The sequence below is a fragment of the Lonchura striata genome, chromosome 9 (genome assembly GCF_046129695.1).
Source record: "Lonchura striata isolate bLonStr1 chromosome 9, bLonStr1.mat, whole genome shotgun sequence".
In the NCBI taxonomy this organism is placed as follows: Eukaryota; Metazoa; Chordata; class Aves; order Passeriformes; family Estrildidae; genus Lonchura; species Lonchura striata.
In genome coordinates, this window is record NC_134611.1 from 120602 (window position 1) to 146232 (window position 25631).

Consider the following 25631-nt stretch of genomic DNA (forward strand, 5'->3'; position numbering starts at 1 on the left):
TGTTGTCACTTGAACATCACTGGCGGGTGCAAATGTCCCATCTCTTTTTGTGATGTTCATGTCCCCTGCTGCACAGCTTTGCTGTGATTGATTAAAGCTCTGCCTGTGGCCACAGCATGGGATTTAGATGGATGGGTACCCTGGACAATGAAATAAATTCAAACACCATGGCAGTGTGATCTGAGATGTGCAAGTTGTAGTATTGCAGATAGCTGCTCCCACAGCCTACCTTTCTACCCTTCCTCAGACTGGCCTACTGTTTATGGTTTTGTTGAGGACTGAATTCCAAGGTATGTACCTTCTCCTTGCAGGAGCTGCGTGCTGTGGTACAACAGCTGCAGGCAGAGCTGCAGGAGAAGGCTCAGCAGCTCCAGACTTTGGAGTGGGAGAAAAGCTGTGAGCTGCAGGCCCAGGAGCAGAGAGTTCAGCGTTTGACTCAGCAGCTGGCTCACAAGGAGCAGCTTCTGCAGGTGAGATGCAGAAAGACCTGAGTTGAGCATAATTAAATGGAGTTCCTGATCCTGCTTTGGTATTTGGCCATGCAAAAGTCTGTCTGTAGCTTTCATGCATGTCCTTTGAAGAAATGAAGGAAGGAGAGGCTTCTGGGCCCCCAAGGTAAGAAATAAGGCACAGGTATCTGTGTACCTCAGCCCACAGCAATGCCTGGTGAGCCCTGGCAGGGGCTAGTCAGCCAGGCCCAGGTGCTGGAACTCCCACCCTTTAATGTGAAGGCTAGAGTAAGCACCGGGTGGAGGTAGTTATCCCTGTGTGCTGCTCTTGGGGATGGGGGAGATTTCTGTACAGTCACTTGTACTAGGGGATGTGTGTGTGATCTCTAGGAGTCCAGGGAGCTTCTGCAATGCCAGCAAAGCTTGGAGAAGAGCCCTGCAGCCATGAATGCCATGTTGGAGAAGCTGCAGCAGCGTGTCAGTGACAGGGATGCTGCTCTGGAGGTGAGCACATATTGTATATAATGTTTCAGCTGTCCCTGAGGCTCAGCCTTTGGCTTACCTTCAGCCCCAGGCTGACCCTAGGGGTTACCATATCTTCTGCATGCTCTTCATGGCTCATCCTTTGAGAGGGGTCCCCCTGGCAAGGCGAGCTGAAGTCTGTGGAATCCAGCCTACAGAGAGTGTTGGCTGCAGAGCCCCATCAGCCCATTCTGATGATCCCCTCTGTCACACAGCGAGCAGTAGATGAGAAGTTCTGTGCCCTGGAGAAGAAGGAGCAGGAGCTGCAACAGCTGCGCGTGTGCATGCGGGAGCGCGGCAGTGACCTGGAGAGGCTGCGCAGTGTCCTCTGCAGCAACGAGGCCACCATCCACGTGAGTGCTGGGACCTAGGCCTGCACAGCCAGCCTGGCTGTGGGGATGTGGTGTTAAACACACCTCCCTGTGAATGCTTTGGGGACAGTGTCTGCAGCTGCTTGGCTTCCTCTGGCCTTGTGTTTGGGGCAGGTTCCTGGGGCACTCTTGTTTCTGGGCTGGGCGTAGAGGACACCTGGAGCAGATGGGTGAATCTGTGTGACTCTGCTAGCAGTAGAGAGAGTATTTCCAGTTTTGCTTAATTCAGGATTAAGTTTCTATCCTTGAGCTGCTTCTGTTGTGGTACTCAGAGCCTGGAGAGCCTCCTGAAAGCCAAAACCCTGGAACTGGAGCAGGTCTCAGCAACCTGCCAAAACCTTCGCTGGCTCAAAGAGGAGATTGAGGCCAAATCTGGCAGCAGGCAGAAGGAGCAGGAGGGGATCATCCAACAGCTGCAGACCTGCCTGCATGACAGGAACAAGGAAGTGGAGGTAAGGCCTTAGCTTGGCTTCCTGAGCCTTCAGGCAGTTTGTCCGTATGGAGAGTGGTCCCAAACGAGAGGCTGCTGCCTGCCTCATCTGAAGCTGTGCTCAGCATTTGGAGGCTGGCTGCTTCTGGCACTTGAACATGCCTGTGCCTGCTGACACTGCTTGCTTAGCTACACCCAGGCTGGAGGGTCCCTGAACAACTTCCAGGCTCACTCCTTTCCTCCCCCTTGCTCAGGAGCTTACAGCAACTCTGCTGTGCAAGCTGGACCCCGGGCAGAGTGAGGTAGCAGAGGAGCTGTGCCTGCGCCTCCAGCACAAGGAGAAGATGCTGCAGGATCTCCTCAGTGACCGGAACCATCAAACCATGGAGCATGATGCTGAAATTCGGGAGCTGCTGCAGGCTCTGAGCACCAAGGAACAGCAGAGCAGAGTGAGTTTTGTGCAGTGCCACAGTAAGAGGCTGAGGTGGGTGGCACTGACTTTTGTTAAGCAAAGAGAAGCCCTGGAGTGGACTGAGAGAAATGGAGGAGTTTATTCCTCTGTACATGAGAGGTTGGTGAGCAGAGATGGGAGGGCTGCACTGGAGTGGGTGTGAGGGGCCAGGAGGAGTGACTACCAGGCTGGTTTGCAGAGCACTTGGAGTCTCCAGTGACAGATAAATACTGAGATAGTTTCCCTTAGTCTCTAAGGAAAAAGAGATCAAGACCCTATCCCTGGTCATGGCCCTATCCCTTATTTTCCCCCTTCAATCAGGTGGCTGCAGAGAAGATGGCTCAGGCTTTGGCTGAAAGGAGCCATGAGGTACAACTGCTGCGCCAGCACGTGTTGGGGAAGGACCCTGTTGAGACCCAGTCAGCTGGTGCCAGGCCATTGAAGCAGGACAAACAACCCATACAAGTAAGAATCATGCACTGGGTTTCTCTGCCTCTGGGCTTGTGGCTTCAGAAGGAGCTGATTGCCACAGAAAGAAATAGGAGAGAGAAGAGCACCACAGACAATGATAGAAATGAAAGTGGGATTACTGAAAAGACTTCCTATAGGAGGAGAAGAAACTGAGGAGCAGGAATGCTGCCTGAATTTTCTGATCTTGATTTCACCAGCCTTTGTCACTCAGTGTCTCTTTTTGTTTTGATGGAGAAGTAATTTAATCCCTGGGGCATGTGAGAGTATGAAAGATATCCACCCTTTGACCTTCTAGCATTGACCTACTCCTTCCTTGGGTTGGGCTGCCTTGCTGTATTGTAATCCCCTCCCTGACACTGTCACATTCTGGAGGGGACAAGAGAGCTAAATTTAGGTGCCACTAATTCTTGGCAGAGCCTGCTGGCTGTTTGCTGTCTCTTCCACAATTGGAGTTGGTATTTTTAAAGCAGCTTTGCTAAACCCCCCTTTGAGGCTGACCACAGCTCCAAGGCTGCATATGCCATAGCTCCTACTTGAGCAGCTGTTAATGGTTTATTGGTGAGCTGACATGTTGAATGTTTTTAAGCAGCTGTAAACAGGTTTCTATTCCCAGTTCTAGAGACTTCCAGGGATGTGTTTTCCTTCCTGCATGGTCTCTTTGGGCTACATCTGAGATAAAGATGAGTGTCAGCTGAAAGATGGTCTTGTGGCAATTGAGAGAAATCTTTAATCTTTACTGTGAAGACACCTGCTGCCGGCAGCCTCCCAGTGTCAAATAAAACAAGGCCCTCTTCCCCACACATACAATTTCTGGGTGCAATTCATTTGTTCCTGCTGCCTGGCTATATCCCTTTCATTGTTTTTTCACATTTTAGAGGTATCAGCAGAACAGCCAGCAGCTTTGCTGCAGTCCTGGGGAAGCTGTGTGTTCCCCATGAAAATGCAAACCTGCAGACTTTTATGTTTTCAGGAGATAATCCAAAGAGCTTGTGGAGCTACAGCCATTGCTGGATCCCTGCAGGAAGACAGCAGCTGCAGGACAGAGGGAGGTGAGTGTGGGACAACTTCTTCTGAGGTCCCCAAATAGGACCAGGGCTTTCTGCTGTGGGGGAAACATGATTACATAAAACTGTGGAAGAGTAGAGAACTTTGAACAAGAGAATTTTGAAATAAAGCTCTGCTCTTCTGTGTGATGTCTGAGAATGGGGGTAAGGGAAAGAAAAAGGCTGCTGTTGGGTTTGAGGTGAGGTGTTCTCAAGATCTGATGCTGTCCACTGTAGAGTTTTTGACTTTGTTTCAGGCTGAGCTGAGACAAGTGTGTAACTGTTTTGGGTTTTGCCTTGGGACCAGGACACGTGAACTTTGCCATGAGCAGGACAGCAGGCCTGTGATGTTGCTGCTGCTTTTGGCTGCTGTTGAAAGATCGAGTGAGGAAGAAGAGCAGTTACTGAGAAACAGTGTGATAGGAAGCACAAGCATCAGGGCCTTGTCTTGCCAGAGAGGCATTGTGTGTGATCCTGGAGTCTGAACTGGCACACGGTGTTCCTGCAGTAACCAAGGTGTGTCTTTGCAGTTACAATGTCAGCAGCAGAACTGGAGAAGGATCTTGTCAATGCCAAAGAGGAGCTGGTGCTGATGGTGAAGAAGGAAAGGGAAAGCAGGGTGAGCTTGTGATGGAGCCTGTGCTGATCTTTGCTTTTGGGAGACCTTAGTGCTGCCACTCACTGGAGGTTTTGGACCCTACTCTAGTGAGGGTACCCGCAGTGAGAAATGGGGGCAGCGTCCTGCAGGGGGTGTTGGCTTTCAGAAGTCTCTGATGGGCTTCTCTTCCCTCTGCAGCGGGAGCTCACTGCTCTCCAGTCTGTCGTGGCCACACAGGAGGAGGAGCTGCAGGTGCAGGCCTCAGATATCGAGTCCTTGACCAGAACCATCCAGATGAAAGAGGACCTCATCAAGGTGAGTTGCTGTGCTAGGCTGGGAGAGTTCCACCTGGGAAGACTGCAGAGGAGTCTCTGTCCCCTGCATCCTCAGAACAGTGTGGCTGGCTAAACCAGATGCTATTGCTGCTGGTTTGCCTACAGCTCTCTGGGTCCCTTTGGCCTGAAGGCAAAGGTCCTAAACTCCCAGACTGTTCTTATTTGGTGTTTTGCACTTTCTGTACCAAACACCCTGCAAGTTCTTTAATGACAATGCACCCTTCTTGTGTCCCTTGGTTCTTACTGAGCACTCTGGTCTGTGCCTAATCCACTCTCGGTGCTTTGGCATTTTTTTCTTAGAAGACCTGGATCTTTCCAAACCATGGAAACTTCTGGCAGTTGCATTCCAGGGAGGTTTGTGAAGGCCCAGCTGTCTTTGCTACTGATCCCTTCCTCACTGAGCTCTCCTGCTGTTTGTTGGGTTTCAGGATCTGCAGATGCAGCTGGTGGATCCTGAAGAAATTCCAGCCATGGAAAGACTGACACAAGAAGTGCTGGTGCTTCGGGAGAAAGTGGCCGTAGCAGAGTCCCAAGGACAGGAGGCTACTGGAAACAGAAGGCAACAGGTAGTGTGCCAGTGGGGCAAGTGTGGGTGTGTTTGTATTTCTGCTGGCACTCAGTTATGAGGCTTTGTTTTCAGCCTTTGGATAGGCCAGGATGTGCTTGTTCTTGGAAGCTGGCTGTGTGTGGTTGTGGGAATACAGAGAAGATCAGCTTTCTTTAGTACTTATCCAAAGAACAGAAGCTCTTGGGAGTCCAGGGATGACATGGACCACTTGGACACCAGCAAGAGAGGAAAGGGAACCCTTAGTTTGCCAGGGACAGCTAGATAACCTCGTTTGATTTTTGTCTGTGTTTAAGAGCTGCACCTTGTCTCTTATCTCCAAGCAGTTGTTACTGATGCTGGAAGGGCTGGTGGCGGAGAGGAATCGGTTAAATGAGGCTCTCCAGGCAGAGAGGCAGCTCTATGGCAGCCTGGTGAAGTTTCACACACACCCAGACAGGTAAGTGGGGCTGCCTTGGCTCTGTGCTGCCCTGCTCTGCCAGGGCAGGTGTGCCTGGTCCAGTGGGGCAATCCCTGAAGCAAGGATCATTCTGCAAGTCCTCAGAGTTTTCAGTGGGGGAAGAGGGAGTCTAGGCAAAGGATCAGCCAAATGCCTCTTTGAGAGTCCAAGTTTTAGGCTGCCTTTTTCCCTTGAAGAGGCTGCAGCAGCCAGCTGTAATGGCTCCCTAAACTTGCCCAATTGCCATGGAATTTCCACCTCTGTTCCTTGGCTTATCTTTTCCCAACTCAGTTTCTCACCCATACTTGGCCACCTTTCAGAGACTGCTTCAAATTCTCAACCAACTGTTGGGTTGATAAGGATCCCTCTAGGTGCTTATCCAGGCAGTTGCCTGTCCCCTGATTTAATCCCCTGCCCTTCACAGGGCTGCAGCCTCTGAGATATTTGAGCTACCTGATAGCAAGGGAGCACATACATGGAGTGCTTGGGAAAGTATTGCAGAACAGCTGCCACTCTGAGGCCCCTACCACGGGCTGGGGCCTTTTTTGGGGGTGGCTGTGCTCGGGGAAGGTCGAGGTGAGGCAGGAGGTGGCTGAGCTGCCTGGGGAGCCCCGGCGCTGTGGCGGGGCCAGCAGGGGCTGCTCTGGCTGCAGCCGGTCTAACCCTCTTCCCTCCTGTGCTGCGCCGCTCAGCGTTGCGAGAGACCACGCCCTGCAGGTGGAGCTGGAAGGGGTCCACGAGCTCCGGGGACAGCTGGAAGAAGCTCTTGGAAGAAGCTTGGAGTGTTTGAGCAGGCTGGAGACACAGGGCGCCATAGGAGGTGGGGAACAGGAGCGTGTGAGAGTCCTACCCCAGCATGCCTTCTGAGCACTGGCGCTCGCCTGCCTGCCACGGAAACGGTTCACTAACCTGTCTCACTGACTGAGCTTTGGTACTTAGTGATGGTACGATAGCACTGGTGCAAGGCTTCTTTTTTTTGTTTTATTTTTGAGCTGCTTTGGAAACGGCGATCAGTGCAATCCACCTGTGTCTCGTGTATGTTCCCGTCTGACCCACCCTGGTGGCCACTGATGTATTTGCACATTCAGATCATTCCATTTTAGTTATTCCCCTCTATCTCCCTTCTCTTCCCACCACCATGGGCCAAATAAAGATTCCCTATCTCTGAAGGAAACACCAGATGTTTTCTATCATCTCCCAAGTGCATGAGTGTGAGTTTTTGTGTTCCCTCACCATTTTTCTTACCCAGTGAACCCACCCCTTGAGTTGATGGTGGCTGGCCCAAAGAGAGACAGTGTATGTGGAAAAGTGTGTTCCAGAGATGGAGAATTCAAGACCTGGGGAACACTTGCTTGGGCCTTTTACACAACACTTGAGTGTAGAACCAGCAATTCAGTTTTTGCTTAAACCAAATCCTACTCCAGGGTTGATGGTTTTACTGACTGGCATTTTTTTCCTAATTTTAAGTTGTTTCAATCTAACTTGCGAGTGCCTTCATGGGAGAGTTTCCTCTTCTATTTGACAGATGGTCTGGGGAGACTGAGACCTGTCTCTGCTCCCAGGGTTTGGGCTGGGTCTGCTCCCTTACTTGAATGGGTACATATCCCTTACATGCTCTACATGCCACTTGGGCCATGGACAGGACCCTGTTTCTGAGATGCTGGGTCTGTCCCACTCTGTGCCACTGCATATCTTTTCCAGGCCCTCTTCCACCTTCTCTGGGAATGAGGGAGCTCGTGTGAAAGCTGAAAAACACTAGGAACAACACTCCAATGACCAGGGCTTCACATGCACAGTGGGCTGTGGATTTGCTGTCTTGTACTCAATCACTTCCCAAAATGGCAGGAGCAAATTTTGCACCTCTGAGCATCTGTTTGTGCTTGCTGGGGAGGCCGAGCTAGGGGCAGGTGGAGCAGAAGAGCTCTGTGGTGCTGGGCTGCACACCTGGACTGAGACTGCTCTTCTGCGTGGCTCCTTGCAACTGCTTCAGCTGGCACCGCCTGTGCCGTGCCTTGTGCTGCCCTGAGGGCTTCTCCTCCCTGTGCCCCGCGGGTGGGAGGCAGCAGAGCTCCCCTTTGCACGCGGCAGGTCAGCACTGCCCCTCTGCTGTGGCCCCAGCAGTTCCCCTGTGGCTTGAAGGGACACAGCTGGGAGCTGCTGGGCAGCTCTGGACTTCGTTAGCTTTTCCTTTCTTGTGTTTCATCTCATTCCCTTCTCACTTCTCCGTGTAGCACCATCTTCTCTTCATCCTTTTGCTTCTCACTTTGTAGAAGCCTTTGTGTCCCTGTTCTTACCTTTCCATTTTCCCTCTGCCATCCTGGCACTGATGCCCAGCTTGCTCCTGGTCCCTTGGGTGCCATGGAGCCCAGGACCCAGCCCAGACTCATTGGCATGGCCTGAGAGGAATCTTGGCTGGTGCATCTCCCTTCTCCACCTGTGTCTGTTTTGCTGTAGATGTGTCTCTGTTTGCATCACTGCTGTGAGGTGCCCCTTAAGGGGTGGTGTTACCCTAGGCTCAGGTGCCCCAGCTTTTCTGGCCTGTTCTTTAAGGCCTCCTCTTATCCCTGATGGTCCTGAGCATTCCTTGCCTGAGCTCACACTCTGTCCAGCTGTGCAGTGCTTTGTGCTGTCTCCTAGCTCTTTGTGGACTCTCTGAACTTCCCCAAGAACCTTGCTTCCTGTCCCTTGTTCCCAGCAATGTGAAGGCTCCTGTGCAACCCGAGTGTCCCGTGCTCCTGGGCTGGGTACAATTTGCAAGCATGTAACTAATTCTCTGTGCCTTCGGGCTGGGCTGAAAACAGGAGGAGTCTGTGGAAAAGCAGAGCTTGGCCGCTCCTCTTGTCTCCTGTGCTGGTGGCACACACGGAGCCGAGCAGCCTGGTGTGCTCCTGCTGTGGTGGGGGGTTCAGGCACGCAGTGACCACCAGCCTGGGCACAGCTGCCCTGTGTGCACACATCTCTGCTCCGCAGCCGCTTCCATGTTCTGCCCCTTGGTTTTAGTTGGTTTGGGGGTCTGTTTTCCGTGAGAACTGTGCTCCCTTTTACTCCTCAGCCCCAGAGCACTGGAGCCTTGTGGAGCTGTGGGCAGTGGTGGGAAGTGGGATGCTGTGCCCTGGCACAAGAGCTGCTTCTCCCATGTTCCCAGAGCAGCTGTGTGTCACCCTGCTGTGGTGCCTCAGCCACGGTGACCCACCTTGAGAGCCTTGTGGCCCTCAGCCCCCAGCAAAGTCTGCGGCCGATGGTTTGCATGCCCTCACCCTTCCGGGCCCCGCAGGCACTGCTGTCGCCCTGGCTGCTTCAACAACCAGCAGGTTCTGTCCCTGGGGCTGTGCTTTGTGCTCCTGTGCCACCTACAGGAGCTGCTTCCCTGCGCTGCTGCTGTCGCCGAGCGATGCACATTCACAAGGAACAGCATTTCTCCTTGTGTGACAGTGATGGCTGGCCTTGCTCCCTGGGGCAGTGATGGCTCTGTGCTCCCTGGGACACGGCTGCTTCCGTGGCTAGGCTCCACCGTGCACGGTGATGTCTGCCCAGGTTCAGCAGTGAGGTGCCCCACATTTTTGATGCCTCATGGCACATGTGGGTCTCACGGGTGTGTCCCCATCTATGAGCACAGTGCAAATGCCTGCCCTGCTCAAGGTGCATTCCTGATAGTCCTTGGCCGTTCTTCCTGGGACCCAGATGCATCCCTGATGGCTTCCCCTTCAGCAGTGATGCTTGGCATCTTTCCTGACAGCATCTCTCTGTGTTCCCCTGCTCTGTATTCTGCCTTGCCTGGCAGTTCCACTGTAGATGGTGATGGATTTGGCCACAGGCAAAGCATTTACCTCTCCTTTGGTGCACAGGCAGCTGTGCAACCTGGCCCTTCACAGCCCTAGGTATAGTCTTGGGCCCTGTCTAAGCATCTCTCCCCCTGGGGAGAGGAGAGACTGGGGATACAGCCATCTCCCAGCTGCAGACACGGGGTTCGAGTCCTCACCCAGGGTTTGGCACCAAAGGAACAGGAGCAGAGCTGTGTGCAAGCACAAAAGCATGACTCCAGCTGCACCCAAGCTCCCCATACAGATGCAGGGATACAAGTGTCCCTTCAGCTCTGCAAAGGCAGCACAGGGCTTGCAGGGAGCCCAGGCCATGCTGACAGCACAGCTTGGGCACTGTGGGGAGGGTGGCTGCTCCTGAGCTGCCCCTGCCTGGGCAGGTGATGGTGGGGTGTGCACCCCAATCGTCCCACTGGCTTGGGGCAGTCCAGCGGGGCTGCCCAAGTCCCCTGCCCAAGCTTGTGCTGCTGCTGCCAGCTGTGGCTTGTGAAGCAGCTGCAGGGTGGGTGCTGCGTGTGCCTGTCAGGGCAGCAAGCAAAGGCGTGGATGGGGCAGGAGCCATTGCTGTGCTCCCATCCCCGGGGCTGTCCCCTCCCTCAGTGATGGGCCAGCACGGGGTCCAGTGTGCAGGGAGGGGGTGGCAGCACCCAGGGGCAGCAGGGAGAGCTCGGGCTAGCCGGGAGTATCCCAGTACCAGGTGTGTAGGAGAGCAGCCACCTGCCCTGGAGCTGCCCGCAGTGACCATGGGGACCAGCAGGCAGAAGGGGACAGGCAGTGCTGCCAGTGCTGCTGCTCTGAGCGCCTTGTGTGCTGTGCTGTCCCCTAGGTCAGGCCGCAGGTCCGCACAGCGATGCCAGCACCAACTTCACCGACAGCATGAAGGAGCAGGCAGCCCGTGGCTTGGCAACCCAGCAGGTGAGTCGGCGCAGCGCCGCGCCGGGAGCAGGGGTGGCGGAGCTGGGCATTGCGCCAGCGCCAAACGGCGTCCTTGGGAAACGTCCCTGTCACCCTCTGTCTTTGTGCCTCTAGAGCAACCCCCGGGCCCGCAGGGAGAACGGGGGCACCGAAAGGAGCACGGCAGCCCCCGTGCGCGAACGGGAGCTGCGGGCCGAGCAGGAGCTGCGGGAGCTGAAGGCGCAGCTGGAGGAAGCCGGCTTCTCCTCTGTCTCCCACATCAGGCAAGAGCTCCGGGGCTCTGGAGCCAGGGGTGGCAGTGGCCGCAGGGGACGCCCTGTATCCCGGCCTCTGCCTGTCCTTTACTGTGCCTTGTGCCCCCAGGAAGGCGATGCTGAGCCTGTGCCTGGAAAACGCGGAGCTGAAAGAGCGGATGGGTGAAGCCACATCGCTGCTGGAGAGCGGGGAGCAGGAGGAGCCTGGGCTGGGCAGCCCTCTGGCCCCTGAGCCCCGGAGGCTGCAGCGGAAGAGCCGCGGGTCCCTTGGGGACCGCCCGGCCGGAGGCAGCGGGGATGGCCAAGGGCTCCCAGCAGAGAGGGGGACCGTGCCCACCAAACGCCCAGCGCTGGAGGCTCGGGCCCAGGATGACATGCCCAAGAGACCCTGCCCTGGCAGCCCGGGTGGAGGGGACGGGAGCCATGTAAGTGCACAGGGAGCCGGGATGGAGATGAAAATAGAGGTGGGGACGAGGGTGGAAATGGGGAGCTGACAGCCCATCTTCCCTCCGGCAGGTGGAGGGCTCGGTTCCCGGCGGGGGCTGGCCAGGGCTGGGTGCAGAGCTGCGCTCCCAGGTGGCACAGGGCCAAAGGCAGTGCCAGGAGCTGCAGGACAAGCTTGCTGCCTCCGAGGCCACAGTGCGGGCACAAGCTGAGCAGCTGGAGAAATACCACGTCCTGCTCCGTGAGTTAAAAGTCAGGGTGGGGTGGGGGTGTGGGTGTGTTGTGAGCCATGTGCACGGCGCAGGGGTGGTGAATCCTGCCTGGGGGGCCCTGAGCTGATGGTGCTGCCCAGCAGGTGAACCTCAGACACAGCAGCTCAGCAAGCAAGTGCAGGTGGACTTCCAGGACCTGGGCTATGAGACCTGTGGGCGCAGTGAGACCGAGGCTGACCGTGACGAGACCACCAGCCCTGGTAAGGAGGGCCAGGGTTCCAGGGATCCCTGTGCTCTGCCCCCCTGGTGTAGAGAAGCGACACACTGTGCTCTCTGCAGAGTGCGAGGAGCCAGATGTGTTCAGTGAGACCAGCCTGGGTGAGGAGCTGGGGTCCCTGTGCCAGCCAGGGATGTCCAGAGTGGGCAAAACTGCCCGGAAAACCATGGCCCTGGAGGATGTGGAGGCCCTGCACCAGCACATCCAGGACCTCAAGGCCCAGCTGCTCAATGCCAACAAGGTGATCCAGAGCCTGCAGCGCCGTGCCCGCTCCATCTCTGTCACCAGTGGCTACACCTCGGGTGCTGAGCGGCCCCTGCCGGCTCCCAAGGTCCTCGCGTCCCCAGCCCACAGCCTGACGGACGAGGACGAGGGCTGGCAGTCGGATGGCCACGGCACGCTGTGCCCACCCGCCCTGCGGGCACACCGCGACCTGCAGAGCCTGGTGCACCGCGTCGCCCTGCTGGAGGCACAGCTGCCCCTGGCCAAGCATGGAGCCACCTTGCCCAAGGAGCTGCACTCTGCCACTTGGCCGGGGTATGGCCCTGGGGGCTGGGGGCAGATGGAGAGATACAGGGATTTCCAGGAGTTGCCCGAGGCTGGTGGCTCTTTGCTGCATGGTTTCCCTGCAGGCGGGCTCCTGGGGTGTTGGTGCGGTGGGGCAGAGTCCCAGCAGTGGATGATGCAAAGGCTCCCTGCACAGCACTTCATAAACACTTCATACCTGCTGTGTTCTCAGCGAGTCTGGCTGCCCTGTGAACACCCTGCTTGCCCATCTCTCCTAGGAAATACAACTCTTTGATCCAGGCCCAGGCTCGGGAGCTGTCCCACTTGCGGCAGATGCTGCGGGAGGGCCGCGGGGTGAGCCACAGCCTGGCCCAGCACCTGCGGGACGCCCTGCGCTCCTTCGAGGACCTCCTTCGGGGCACTGACATCGACTACTACCTGGGCCAGGGCTTTCGGGAGCAGCTGGCCCAGGGCAGGAACCTGGCTGAGAGGCTCAGCGACAAGCTGGGCATCAGTAAGCACCTCTAGGGGGGTCGTGGGGCTGAATGTCATAGGTGTGCGATGGGTCAGGAGGGGATGCTTTGATGGGTGAAGAGCAGGAGATACTCTGACATCATGTGCTGTGTGGGATACCTGCATCGGTTTGTCCTGTCCTGCTGTGGCTCTGTGTAGGACCAGGTGTCCGGGGGCACGGAGGCACTGACTGGCTCTTCTCTGGCTTGCTTTTTCAGGAGATCAACAAGACAGGGAGGATAAAACCAGTCATGAACTCCTGGCACAGAGGTACCCATTCCCAAGGAAGGGTTTGTGGGAGTGTTTGGCACGGGCATCTTGAGGCCTATCACTGCTCTTGGGGTGGGGGCCCAGGGTGGCCTTGGGGTCTCTGCCTCAGGTGGATATCATGGGGCTGCCTCTACTCTGGGGATGGCAAGCCCCATGGGCACTCCGTATCTCTGAGCAGCCTTGCATCACTAGTGGGAGATGGCATGTGGGGCATCATGTAGGAAAGAGCTGTGGGATGGAGGTCAGACCTGGTGATGGGCCACCTCTGCAGGCTCAGCAGGAAGCTCCAGGAGAAGGAGAAGGTGATTGAGAGCCTGGAGGTGAAGCTGCAGGAGCGCTCTGAGTCCCCAGGTAGCAGCTGCCCGCCCTCGGAGTCATCCCACTCCACCAGCAGCTCATCCTTCACCTCCGAGGGGCTGGAGCCCTGCTCCGATGGGGATGCGGCCAGCGAGTACAGCCAGTGCCAGGAGGAGCCCGCCCAACATGCAGGTACTGCAGGCTGACCAGGAGCCACAACTGCAGTGCCTCTGCTCACAGGGACTTGGCTTCTCGGGGTGTGCCATGGTCCCCAGAGCACCAGGAGAAGGGGTCTCTGCCAGCCTGAGTCAGAGCCACTGTAACACCTCTCTCCATCTCCCTCCTGTCTCTAGGCCTTCACTTTGACTCCTTGTCCAAACCCGTTAGTGCCCCCCTGCCTGCCCTGGCCCCCGGGCTGTCCCCCTTCCTCCCTGCCGGGCCCCCTCCTCCTGCGGCCCCGCCACTCCTGGGCTGCTGCGGGAATTCTGTCTGCTCCCTGGCTGAGGCACAGCAGGAACTGCAGGTGCTCCGGAGGCAACTGGGAGAAAGTGAGCACACTGCCTCTTGGCTTGGGTTTGGTCCTGCCTGCCCTGCATGCTGTGCTGTGACACATCATCCCCCACCCTCTCTCACCTGCATGTCCTGCCCTTGATCTTCTCCTTCTCAGGGCTGTGGCTTTGAGGTTGGATCCCACTGCTCTGGCTGGGGAACATGTGTCTTTCATGTAGAGAGGACCTGGTGGGTTGGAGGGACCCATCCAGAGACAGCATTAGCCCTAGATGTAGACACTGGCATATTCTGGGTCTTCTAGGAAAAGGCTGATTTAGTAAGGTGTTGTGTAGGAGTGGGGCTGAGACCCTCCACCTTGTGTCATGTAGTCATCAAATCCTGGGAGATCCCCTGCTCCTCAGGGGGAATAGGCTTGACTGGGGCAGGAGGTCAGTGATAGGGGACACTGGATCGCACTGTTGAGCAGAGCAAGAAGGGGGGAAAAAGCAGATGGAGGGAGTGTGTTGCCCCATTCTTCCTACCTGCTCATTGTCCTTCTCCTCCTCCTCCCCACTTTGTCCTGTGTGTGCAGGTGTGACGCTGCCCATGGCACCAGCAAAGCCCACAGTCCCGCTGGGCCCCTTTGGAGAGGGCAGCAAAGCCCCAGCATCGTTCTGCCACCACGGAGCCCTGCAGGGCCCGGCCGAGCTGCCCGGGGCCTCCAGCACCCGCGGCCTCTGGGACGTGCCCCCGCCCGGCCAGCCGCTCTATGGGGCCCTGCCACCAGGGCACCTCTCTGGCCAGAAGCTGACAGGTATGGTCCACGCTGGAGAGCACAGGGGCATCCATCCCACCCACCTGTGGGGCACCACGACAGCTGTGGGACAGGGCTCTGCTATGGAGAGAGGCAGGTGCAGCCTTTCCTGCCCTGAGCTGTGTCCCTGGCTGTGGCAGGGGCAGACCTGCTGGAGGAACACCTGCTGGAGATCCGCAGCCTGCGCCAGCGCCTGGAGGAGTCCATCTGCACCAACGACCGGCTCCGGGAGCAGCTGGAGCGCCGCCTGGCCTCCACCGGCAAGGCCAGCGGTACGGCGTGCACGGCGTAGGGGCCGGGCCTCTGCACATCCCTCTGCTCACCCCGAGCACAGCCGGGCACTGGGGAGAGACTCAGCACTGTCCCCTCCACAGGATTGCCCAGTGATGTCTATGGCCAGACACCGGAGCTGGGGCTGCAGCTGAGCAGGGAGAACCAGGCTCTGCATGAGGAAAACCAGACCCTGCGACTCCAACGTGACCACCTGTCCCAAGGTAGGGCTGGGCTGGCGTCCTGGGGCTGAGTCCCAGAGAGCACTGGCTGAGTGGGGTGGTGGTGACACCTCCGTGCTCTCTGTCCCCAGAGCTGGCACGGGTGCAGGAGGCACTCATGGCTGCCTGCTCCCGGGCACGGGAGGCTGAAGCAGAGCTGGGCCAGAGGCGTGGGAAGCAGCGGAGGCTGGCGGAGGAGCTCTCCGAGTGCCAAGAGAGTGTCCGGCAGCTCCGGGATGAGCGGCGCTCTCTGCAGGAGGACAAGAACAGGTAAGGTTAGGGGTGTGGTAGCCTTGGGGCCACAGGACTGGGAGGGCTAGCTGGCACCCATGTGTCACCTCTGCAGGCTGCAGCACTCAGTGACACTCCTGCAGCAGCAGAGTGAGGAGCAGCGCCTGCTCCTGCAGACCCTACGCGCGGAGCTGCACGTCTACGAGAGCCTCCCTGGCCCCTCTGCTGAGACACGAGCAGGTATGGCACCCATGCACGGCATCCCTGCCCCACTCCTGCCCTTGGGGTGCCTGGCCTCTCTGCAACCCTTGGGTGGTCCCAGACACTCCTCTGGGGCAGCAGATGGCACACAGTGGCCATGCTGGCAGGACCCCAGCAGCCCCAGGCGCGGAGCCACATCTGTGTAGGGGCTCAGATGTTTCTTGTTCCAGGCTGCTTCCCATCTCCTCCAGTGCGCGATGTGGGCACTAACTCAGCAGCTCCCCTTCTCTCCCCACTGCCCTCCAGCATGTCGGTGCTCCGACGGATGGACGGTGGGTTCTGCTGAACTCGTGGCAGCACCCTTGCTGAGCAAGACTGGAGAGCTCAGAGCAGAGTCAAGTGCCCGGGATGGGACAGGGTGGGTCACGAGGGGAGTGGGCAGTGGTCCTCACCTAACCCACCTTGCTCCACAGAGCCACGTGGGGCAGACGCGCTGCTGAGGAAGAGTGAGGGACTGACAGGGGCTCACGTTGTTGGCCGTCTGGACACGTACCGAGCCCTGGAGCAGCACATTGTGGAGGGAAAGGCCTTGGCCCGGGAGCTGATGTGTCTCACACGCCCAGCACTCGGGCTGCCCAACTGCCCGCTCCCGGGAAAGGAGGTAAAGCGTGGGCAGGACGGGGCAGGCAGCAGCTGGGGGCCAGGCCCTCAGCACACCGTGCATTACGTGGCTCCCGAGCCCAGAACCGGCCCCGAGGGCTGCAGAGGCAGCTGGAGGCAGGGAGCCTCCAGCCCAGAGCACGGTGACTCCGCGGGTGCAGCGGGATGGGGGTGCCCCAGCAGCACCTGCTCCCGCACCCTTCTCCCGCAGGCCCTGGGATGGACAGGCACGGGGCGGGGGCATCTGTGGGGCAGCGCCAGCACCCTGCACGGCATCCTGGAGGAGTGCGTGTCTCTCCTCGCTGCCTTCTGGAGCACCGTGCTGCCCGTGAGCCCTGCCCAGCACCAGGGCAAGGTGAGCAGGGGCTGGGGGCCGGCAGGGCACTGGTCTGGGTGCTCACTGCTCATCACCCTCCTCTGTCCCAGGAGCAGGTGCTCCAGGGCGAGATTGTGGCGCTGCGGGCCCGGCTCTCCGAGAGGGAGGACGCTCTGCAGAGCACGGCCAGGCGGCTGCGCAGCACAGCCCAGCTCAAGGACAGCATGGAGCAGTTCATTGTCAGCCATCGTACGTGCTCTGGTGGCACAGCCAAGCTGGCCTGCTCCTCACATGCCCGACGTGGTGCCGCAGCACAGGGACCTCACTGACCCCATCTCTCTCTCTCCTGCAGTGACCAGGACCCACAGTGTTCTGCGCAAGGCCAGGACAAACCTGGAGGTGAGTTTGCCTTGATGGCCAGGGTGGGTGTCCTGGTCCCGATGCCCTGGGGATGGACATGGATGGCACACGATGGCTGTCGTGGAGTGCTGAGGGCTAGCTGGGTGAAGTGTGTGTGGGACACAGGGATCCATTTTCCTTTTCTGTCCTCAGCTAGCATGCGCATGTCCCCAGGGTACAGTAGTGCTCTTCCTTATTGCCCCATGTCATCTCTTGCCAGGTGAAGGCCCAGCAGGCCCTGCCTGTTGCGTGAGCCCGTGCAGGGCAAGGAGCAACGGTCAGCATGGAAGAGCCCACTGGCTGCTGAGCCGTGCTGTGCCAGAGGGCTGGAGTGGACCCTGTCCCTGCTGCTCTGAGGGCCAGGGTGAAAGGACTCTGGGGTGTCCTGTGCTACACAGTTAGTGGGTTTGGGCTGCTGTGGTGGTTGCATGTCCTCCACCAGCCTTTGCTTGGCATGGCAGCAGCAGCTGCTGGTTTGGCCTTTGTCTGGCCCATGCTTCAGCACTTGCTCCCTTCCATCCTCAGTGCTCAGAGTGGGGTGACACAGCCCCCCATGCTGAGCACACTTTGCCCTGGGACCTGGTCCCCTCTGTAACCCTGATGAGTCCCTGTCCCTGCTTGTGGATGTATGTATATGTATATGTATATAGACAGAGGTAACAGGAATGCGTTTTGGGGACTCCACATGTGTCGGAGCCCCGGCGCAGGAGGAAGATGTAAGAAATGCCATATTCTGTTCAGTGGCTGAAGAGACTCCAATAAAGGTTTCCTTTGGGTTGTGTTGTTTCTGGCATGCCTGTCTCTGCAGCTGTGCTCCCCCTCCCCAAACCACCTGCAGCACAGGATGCCAAAGGCCCTGGCTGTGCCCAGGGGTGGCTCTGTGCCCTACACTAACAACACAAGGGCAGCTCCGTGCTGCACTGGGTGCTCCCTTTCCTCCTCTTCTAGACCCCCTCTCCAACACCAGGCAAGCAGCACCGAGAACAATAAATACTGTAATAAATAGAGAACCCCCTGTCCCATTGCACTGCGGCGGCAGCAGGCGGTGCAGCCGGGGTCCTGGAGTGCCTGCCTGGCTCTGCTCTTCCCAGGCTCCTCCAGCATGGGCATGTGCTGGTGGCCTGTGGCTGTGACAAAGTGAGCCCTATCCCACAGAAGCAGCTGATATTGGGAACAGGGTGCTGCAGTCCTTGATGGTGCTCTCACAGCAGCAGGTAAGAGTGGCTGTGTCCAGCTGTACTGTCCATCATGCTGGCTCGACGCTGAACCTCGCAGAGGTTCAAAAAAGCTGGGGGGCAGCCCCACAGCCAGGGCTGTGGAACAGGGGGGAGGTGTCAGGCTGGAGTGTCACAGAGCCCCTAGCAGACAACATGGCCTTGGAGATTCAGCACCAGGACAGCAGCACAACCTTCAGAACAGGATGTGTTCCTGGAGCCTGGACTGGGTGCAGTGCCAGGACCACCTTGAGGCCCTCAAAGGCTGGAGAAGACAGGCAGGGTGAAACCCTTTTCATGTTGGGCATGAGAAAGGGCTGTTCTGGTGAGCAGCAAAGTGGTCCCAGAGACTCACAGAAGCCAAGGGAAGCTGCAGGTGGGTGGAAACCAAGAGCTGAACCACGCCGGTAGGATGGGACAGCGTCACAGGCCCCAGTGGCCCTGAGCTTGTTGCTGGGGCCCGTGTCCCTGCCAGGCTGGAGGCCGGAGCCAGTGGCCAGTTGTCACACAGTCCCGTGGCCCAGTGTGTGCAGACAAGCGGCATTTCGTGTCCTGCGTGGGGAGCGCGTGAGGCCCCAGCTCAGATGGGCTTGTACAGCAGCGTGGTGACGTACTTCTTCTTGTAGCGGTGTGTGGCACTGAGCACCATCACGCCATCCTGAGGGAGACAGAGTCAGCATGTGGGGCTCAGGGAGCTGCCCCTGCTGTCCCCAGTGCCACAGCCAGTCCAATACACCACAGGGCAGCGGGGCAGAGCAAGGGCAGGGTCTGATACATGCTTAGCTCCCTCATGCTGCAGTGAAGAGCTAGCTGAAGGGAATTGTCAGGAAGTCACACCCTCTGCCCCTCTACGTGCCACCCCTCAGCAGGCAGCCAGCTCCCATCTGCACCCCCAAGCTGAGCAGGTTCTGCTCCCTGCAGGTGCTGCAGGCTCCTGGGAGCCACAGCAGCTCCTCACCTGCAGCCTTGCAGGACCCACGCTTACCTTGATGGAGAGCGCATAGAGGTGATTGAGCATGACGTGGTTGGGCTCGGGCAGCAGTGCTGGGTCACACTAGGAGGAGAGGAGTGTCACAGGGGAACAGCAGAGCCCTGATCCCCCAGCCCCTGCCAGCACAGGGAGCTGCTGTCTCAGGCAGCTTAAGCTGTCACCGCCTCTGGCTGTTCTGATCAGGAATAGCTATGCTAAGCAGGAGGAGCTAAGCACCAGAAGGCCAAATCAGTGTGGTAAGTGGGAAAAGTGATGCCTTTCCTTAGAAATGCCAAGAGCTAGACCCCAGTCAAGGGGAGCGCAGGCTCCCTGCAGACAGGACTCCCTTTCTAACCCCAGTGTGGCTCTCTCAGTGGGCAGCGTGCTGGTACACACCGAGATATTGGTGTCCTTGTTGAGGATGACCTGGAGGAGGTGAGGTGGGAGGATGGGTGGGGATTTGAAGCGCTCCTCGGGCCGGTATACGTACATCTCCTGGCCATAAGGCCCTGGTGGGGAGCTGGATAAATCTAGAGAGACAACAAAGGCAGAGACATGAAATGACTGAAGCAGGATGGGCGAGCACAGAGCAGCTCCTAAGAAGGACTCATCAAGGTCTTTCAAGCACAAACATTCTCCACAAGCCATGCGCAGGGATCTATTCTATAGCAACAGGTCAGCCTTTTCACATCAGAAAAAGCAGCTGGGTGAGCCCATGGCAATCCCAAGCAGGGCTGTAAGCTGGTACACGCACTGACACAACACAGGCACCCCATGATACCCAACACAAGAACCTCAAGCACAGCTCTCGGCTCAGCCAGGTCCCTGTCCTTGCAGGAAGCAGCTGGCTTGCTCCAGAGCTGTGCCTGCAGCAGCAGGGGCACAGGGAGCAGGTTGCTCTAGGTGCTGCCTGATGAGGAGGTCCAGGGAAGGCAAATAGGAACTCTACACTGATCAACTGTTCCAAACATGGGAGGGACCTGGAGAGCTCGTGGTCACTGAAAGCTGGACTGGCTGCATTTCCCAGCCACATCTGATCTGAACCTTTGGGAACAGCCAGCCCCCAGAAGGGCTCTATCTCCTTGGGCTGCTGCTGCTAGCTGGCTTCTCTCCAGCAGAGCATCTCTTGCCCAGGCTGGGAAAGGACATGGAGCTGAGCTGTACCTGAGATGGGGCTGTACCAGAGACACACGACTGAGCTTCCTGCCAGCATTTCACACTGAGCCAGCACCACTGCTCCCTGTGTGGTAACCTAACCTGCTGCTGTAACACAAGCAGACAGGGAGGTTTGCAATGTGCTAGCACTGGTACAAATTACCTTGGCATGAAAACCAGGAGTAGATGCTGAAAATAAACTGGATCCTGCTATCACCTAGCTTGTACCCTGGATCAAATGACTTACAGTTGACCAGACAGAAAGGACCGATGTTCCTGGCATTTCCCAGTATGAAATGGCTCCCTTGGCTACACACTGCAGCAGCTCTGCTCTGGGATGGTGCTAGCACAGAACAAGTTACACCAACACAGCCCCTCCAGAGAAACAAGGCCTCAGCTGTGGGCTGAGGAGGACATGCCCAACACCTTCACCCCCAGTGAAGGCCCAGGGGGTCTGTGCACCCAGAGTACTGAGTTTCACAGCAGAGAAGGTGGGAAATAGCACATGCAAAGCTGTAATGCCACAAAACTCACCCCGACCTGAGGTTTCTGAGCTTTCCAGGGAATCCACCTTCAACGCATCAAACACCTCAAAGTCAGACTTCTTGACGTGGATGAGGTTGTTTATTGTCCCCATCTGGCTGGTAACCACAGGCTGGAAAGAACTAGAGTGAGAATCTTACTGTGTTCACCTCCAACTGAGGCACATTCAGTGCCTCCTAGATCCTCCCAGCCCAAGCTGTCTTTGCTGCAACACTACCTCCGAGCACAGGTGGCTGATGTCCCTCCCTGCCCTATGCTCGCAGACCTCTACTGTTCACCTGGGAGGATTTTCCTTTATCACAGGCTCCTACACCACCTCCTGTTTCCATCCTTCATCCTGCTACATGCCCATGGGTAGGTGTGTTGTCCTTCCCATGCTGCTCCCCCACGATTCAGTTTGGAGAACCTGTGAGTGCTGCCTTCATGGTCCATCTTCCCATTGCCAAATCTCAGTGGGACCTGAGGGCCTTCTGGCATTTCCCTGTCCTTTCCCAATGCTTCCCCATAAATCATGACTAAGTCCAGAGGAACCGGCCTCTAAAATGAGTCAAAAGATAGAGGTGTGCCTTTTGTTTCAGGAGATAGTCTCTGCTCCTCCCGTTCCCCCTCTGCTGCAGTTACATCCTGTCTAGTTCCCTGAAGAAGACAAGATCTGCAAGGATAAAGCTTGGACATTACCTCAGATGGATCATGGACCCACTGGCCATCCACAAAAAATTTGTATTGGTGCTCTCCTTCTGGAAGGTCCAGGATAGCAACAAAGTCATTGTGGCTGTGCAGAGAGAACAGATGTGCAACAGCATCAGCCTGTAGATGCTCTGAATGCTGCTCTTCCATAGGGCCCCAGGAACCAGCACTGCCCAGCCCCTCCACCCCAACCTTCATGCAGGGTTAGGCTTGCTCATCATTAGTGACCCAAGGCATGGCCACGACAGGCACGAGCATTCCAACGCTCATTTGAGCATTCCATGGCTCAAACCCCTGGTAGCCCAGCTGCAAGTGGCAGTCCAGCCCTCCATGCCCTCCGTGCAAAAGTGGACGTGACAGACACCCTGTGCAAGCCAGGCTAAGAAGAACACTTAGGCAAAGCTCCTGCCCTGTGCTGGCACAGCAGGACAGGAGCAAGTGGGACAGCTCTGTTTGTCAAGTCTGAAAATTGAGATAAACTCATTCCAGATTAATTGCTAGAGTCCTACATGAGCTTCCATGTAAGTCACAGATGTACTGCAGAACAGTGAGAACATCATTAGGGCAGGAAGATATGTGAGGGACAAACAACTAACACTCACTGGCAGCCATACAATTAGGCATGGGGTAATGCTGCAGCCAAGGGAAGAACTGACAGCTTCCAGAGGACTGCTGCATACCTGGGCAGGGCTCTGCTGCCAGCACTGGCTGCTGCATGACATCCAGCTGGGCAAGCAAAGTGGCCTGTCCTGTCCTGTCCCTGTTTCACAACTTCCTACTGTCCCTGCAGCACCAGGCAGGGAAGGAGCTGACTGTGTATTTGCCTCAGACCCACAGCTTGAGAGAACATAGAAAAGCCAAGAGAGCAAAGGAAAATGTTCTCTGCACTGGAGCAGACAAGAACATAGAGTAAATGACTTGAGAGACTGGCTACCTCTTTATGAGTGGGATCTTGGTGCTCCAGTTGTTGAAGGATCCAGAGATGAAGACCTCCTTGCCTCCATCAGCCCAGCGTATGACAGTCGGACGAGCCTGTTGGGATGGTTTCACTGACTCCTCCAGATCTGGCTGCCACGACACAAACTCCTTGTCCCCAGGAATCTGGGCAAAGAAGACCAGAGAGATGTGACTGAGACAGAGAGACAACTGTGAACACATTCACACAGCTGGCCTCTACAGCTGGCCTCTACCAGCCCACCTGCACATCACACACAGGAGCACCACAGAGCTCCTCCAGGCTCCCAGCTCCCCAGAGACCCCCTGCATAGCCCTACACAGGCAGTGTGCTGAGGTGCTGGAGGCCAGGCAGGGAAGGGAGCAGCCAGCCCCTACCTTGGAGTCATGGGAGCTGAAAACGCTGGGGTCGTCAGTGCTGCCCACCATGATCTTGTGCGGGTGCTCCTTGGCGGGGTGGGAGGCACCGGAGCCGTCCGAGCGGTGGGACTTGGAGCCATGGCGCTCCCCGGACACCCGCTCGCTGGTGGTGTTCCCCATGACAGCTCAGCAGCCCCTGGGAGGGAGACACAGCAACACCCTGCCTTTGCCCTCGGGCTCTGGCAGCAAGCAAAAGAGCTGTCTCCCAAATGTTCTTTGCCAGTGGAGATGAACAGCAATCCTAAAAAAGGCCCCAAATTCATTTCCACTCCCAAGTTTGGAAGCTGAATGGGAAATCAACAAACAAGAAAGCTTGACCTAATTATAGCCACATCCTTAAGAACCATCATTCTAGTTAAGCTCGTAATTGTTAAGATTCCAAAACCAGTATGACTTCACCTGCGTCCCACATCAGCCCTCGGCAGCCAACAGAGTAGAGCTGACGGGAAAAAGAAAGCAAACCATTATTGGTAAACCAACTGCCTGGCGTTAACAGAGCCTCTTTCAGAGTCCTGCAGTCAGGCTCTAGAGACAGCCCAGCAAGAAAACAGCCACAGAGTGAAAGTAGCAGCTGTTTTACAGTCCCCAACACGTCTCCAAGAGCTCGCAGGCAGAAGAGCAGAGCCTTGTGCCTGCAAAGGCGGCAGGGAGCATTTAAAGCGTCCGAATGGAATTGCCCAAGCTGGAGCTTGTCCAAGGAGCAGGGCTAATGCTGTGGTGTCTGCGAAAAGCTCAGCTCTCAGCAGCATTCACTTATGATTCACCAGGCAAGTCACTGTGTCAGCTGCAGCACAGCACACCAAGGAGGACCGTTTGTTGGGACTTAGCCAGCACCTGCCCAGCTGTCTGGAGTGACACGGTGAGGGAAGGGCAGCTCTGGCCACCTCAGTGTCCCTCTGCAGCTGAAGCTGGGTCTCCATCCCCAGTCTCACCCAGCTCAGAGAAAGCAAAACAGGAGAATTGACCAAGCCATGAACAACTACACACCTTTTAGGATAAACAACAAAGCCACTACAAGCTACACAGGACTCTTCAGGCCTTACCCTCTTTCCAGGAGCCAAGATGGACTGGAGTTTTTGCCCACTTCCAGGCTTATTTTGCAGCTTACAGCTTACCTTGGGCTCTGCAGAGCAAGCAAGGAGACAGCCAGCCTTGCTTCATGTGCTTGCTTGTGACATTTGGAGGTTTGTTTAAAAGATCAAGTTATATGAAGAGTGCCAAGCGAGGCTGCCAGCCAAATCCAGGCTTTAGAACATTATGGAGCAATTACTATGGTATTTCTTAAATCCTGAGGGCTAAAAGGCAGCTCAAGTGGGCAGCTAAGCCATACCCCCACCCCTCTCAGGGCAGATCAAGTATACCTGAAGATCCAGGTCAAATGAGCTACACCTCTTGCTCTGACACCTTCCCCCTCTGCTCTGCAGAGGCTCAGACAGCTCCTCACAAAAACTGCCCCTGTGCCACCAGATCTGCTGTTGAGGAGTTTCCTCTCCAGTATCTTCACTAAGGCTCCCTTACTTCTCATCTACAGGGAGGAAGGTGGGAAAGGCTGAACTTCCCTTGTAGCAGGACAGACCTGGGAGATATGTGCAGGTGTTAACAGGTGTGAAGCTTCCCTTTCTCTTCTCTAAAAAACCCCAGTCCCCCTGTCCCTTACAGGTCACGCTCTCCAAGCACTCCCTGAGGTTTATCCCAGGTGGTGGCTCCTGTCTGCCGTGTGCCACCTGAATCCCCGACATCACACACACAGGTACCTGGTCTGTGCCCAGACAGGTCTTTGTGCACAGTCTGCAATACCTGGCTTTGCTGAATTAACTTTTACAGCTCAAACCCTCCTGCATCCAGGCCAGCCCTTGGAGCATTAGGAGATGGTGTGAAACAGGTACACTCAAGTAATGGATGGAAATGCTGCCCACACCACAGCTCCACCAAACCTCCACGGTATCTTGGCACATCCGCTCCCAGTCTGGCAGCAAGCCCCTGCCAGCCACAGCCCACAGCAAGGTGGGCCTGCCTGCCCCATCACCAGGGCCCTTCGGTTCCAGCCAGCCCCAGCTTCTCATGTGGAAGATGACTTGTGAATTATGCCCGTTTCCCTCCCCGGGAAGCGGCCAGTGACCGCGCTGGGAAGCACGGGCAGGCAGCCCGAAGCAGGTGCGCAGAGGGATGGGCTGTGCCCAGCGGCACCGGCAGTGCATTCCCGGGGCTCTGAGGGTCCAGCACCTCGCCGGGCTGACACCGCCCAGGGAAGCCCGATCCGCCCGGATCTCCCTCTTTCGGAGACGGGAAGCAGAGCTGAGCCCTGAGGTCGCCGTGAGGGGGATGAGCTGGGAAAGCGGGGGCGGAAAATCTCCCTCCGAGCAGGCAGGGCTGGGGCTGGGGCTGGGGCTGGGGCTCTGCCCGGCGGGGGCGGCAGCGGGGCTCTCACGGCGGGCTCGGCCCACGGGCACCCGCGGGTCTGCCGCGGCCGGGGGAGGAGCGGGACACGCCGGCAGGGGCCGGGCCCTCCCGGGAGGCTGCCGGGCGGGGTCTGCACCGCTACACCGCGGGGACGCGCAGCCACGCCTCACCCACCGCCTCCCGCAGCGGCGCCCGGGGAGCCGCCACCCTCACACCCACCCTCACACCCGCCCGCCGTCCCCGGGCCCGGGCCCTGCCCGACCCCACCTGCCTCCGCCGCCGCCGCCGCCGCCCCGCTCTCCGCCTCCGTCCAAGATGGCGCCACCCCCCGCCGGCCGCTGCGGGGCGCTCTGACCCGCCCCCGCCGCGCCCCGCGGCCGCGCCCCGCCCCCGCCCCGCGGCCCGCGCCGGGCGGCCGCCATGTTCGCTGCGGGCAGGGCCGCGGCCGCCATGTTCGCTGCGGGCAGGGCCGCGGCCGCCATGTTCGCTGCGGGCAGGGCCGCGGC

General features: G+C 57.6%; 2 protein-coding genes across 8 annotated transcripts in view; one reads left to right on the plus strand and one right to left on the minus strand.

The window, feature by feature from the left end:
* Window positions 1–17575, plus strand: part of PDE4DIP (phosphodiesterase 4D interacting protein) — a 36347-nt gene extending 18772 nt beyond the window's left edge. Inside the window, exons 13-45 of one of the 2 annotated variants that reach the window (XM_077785245.1) lie at window positions 312–470; window positions 840–953; window positions 1187–1324; window positions 1615–1794; window positions 2027–2221; window positions 2545–2688; window positions 3665–3743; window positions 4268–4356; window positions 4534–4650; window positions 5099–5236; window positions 5559–5674; window positions 6367–6494; window positions 10319–10407; window positions 10522–10670; window positions 10771–11086; window positions 11178–11346; window positions 11461–11577; window positions 11657–12131; window positions 12380–12615; window positions 12833–12884; window positions 13156–13373; window positions 13535–13729; window positions 14263–14484; window positions 14625–14756; window positions 14859–14978; window positions 15068–15245; window positions 15322–15446; window positions 15638–15739; window positions 15881–16068; window positions 16279–16422; window positions 16494–16632; window positions 16736–16782; window positions 17003–17575. In XM_077785245.1, coding sequence (XP_077641371.1) covers window positions 312–470; window positions 840–953; window positions 1187–1324; window positions 1615–1794; window positions 2027–2221; window positions 2545–2688; window positions 3665–3743; window positions 4268–4356; window positions 4534–4650; window positions 5099–5236; window positions 5559–5674; window positions 6367–6494; window positions 10319–10407; window positions 10522–10670; window positions 10771–11086; window positions 11178–11346; window positions 11461–11577; window positions 11657–12131; window positions 12380–12615; window positions 12833–12884; window positions 13156–13373; window positions 13535–13729; window positions 14263–14484; window positions 14625–14756; window positions 14859–14978; window positions 15068–15245; window positions 15322–15446; window positions 15638–15739; window positions 15881–16068; window positions 16279–16422; window positions 16494–16632; window positions 16736–16782; window positions 17003–17035 — 5043 coding nt within the window. In that variant the 3' untranslated portion in view covers window positions 17036–17575. Of the gene's footprint in view, window positions 1–311; window positions 471–839; window positions 954–1186; window positions 1325–1614; window positions 1795–2026; window positions 2222–2544; window positions 2689–3664; window positions 3744–4267; window positions 4357–4533; window positions 4651–5098; window positions 5237–5558; window positions 5675–6366; window positions 6495–10318; window positions 10408–10521; window positions 10671–10770; window positions 11087–11177; window positions 11347–11460; window positions 11578–11656; window positions 12132–12379; window positions 12616–12832; window positions 12885–13155; window positions 13374–13534; window positions 13730–14262; window positions 14485–14624; window positions 14757–14858; window positions 14979–15067; window positions 15246–15321; window positions 15447–15637; window positions 15740–15880; window positions 16423–16493; window positions 16633–16735; window positions 16783–17002 lie in introns of both variants that reach the window. The other variant, XM_021545927.2, reaches the window with a different exon arrangement.
* A 183-nt stretch (window positions 17576–17758) lies between these two features.
* PRKAB2 (protein kinase AMP-activated non-catalytic subunit beta 2) lies at window positions 17759–25454 on the minus strand. 6 transcript variants are annotated; one of them, XM_077785246.1, is made up of 8 exons: window positions 25393–25454; window positions 22684–22861; window positions 22286–22452; window positions 21343–21436; window positions 20656–20776; window positions 19363–19496; window positions 18982–19050; window positions 17759–18654 (listed from the first exon to the last, which is right to left on the minus strand). In XM_077785246.1, exons 2-8 carry the CDS (start codon window positions 22843–22845, stop codon window positions 18577–18579), a joined length of 825 nt encoding a protein of 274 aa, XP_077641372.1. In that variant the 5' UTR covers window positions 22846–22861; window positions 25393–25454; the 3' UTR covers window positions 17759–18576. The 6 variants fall into 6 exon arrangements, with proteins under 6 accessions (XP_077641372.1, XP_021401617.1, XP_021401611.1 ...); XM_021545942.2 differs by lacking the exon at window positions 25393–25454 and adding an exon at window positions 23206–25091 and having other exon boundaries at window positions 20662–20776; XM_021545936.2 differs by lacking the exon at window positions 25393–25454 and adding an exon at window positions 23206–25091.
* Window positions 25455–25631: the final 177 nt, after the last annotated feature.

What these genes read in the sequence shown, in the direction of transcription:
- PRKAB2 (XM_077785246.1), bottom strand. Translation starts at nt 22,845, where the DNA reads ATGGGGAACACCACCAGCGAGCGGGTGTCCGGGGAGCGCCATGGCTCC. An exon ending in ACAAGGACACCAATATCTCG is followed by an intron (nt 19,051 to 19,362) that starts GTGTGTACCAGC and finishes CTCTCCTCCTAG; the next exon opens with TGTGACCCAGCACTGCTGCC. An exon ending in TCTATGCGCTCTCCATCAAG is followed by an intron (nt 18,655 to 18,981) that starts GTAAGCGTGGGT and finishes TGTCTCCCTCAG; the next exon opens with GATGGCGTGATGGTGCTCAG.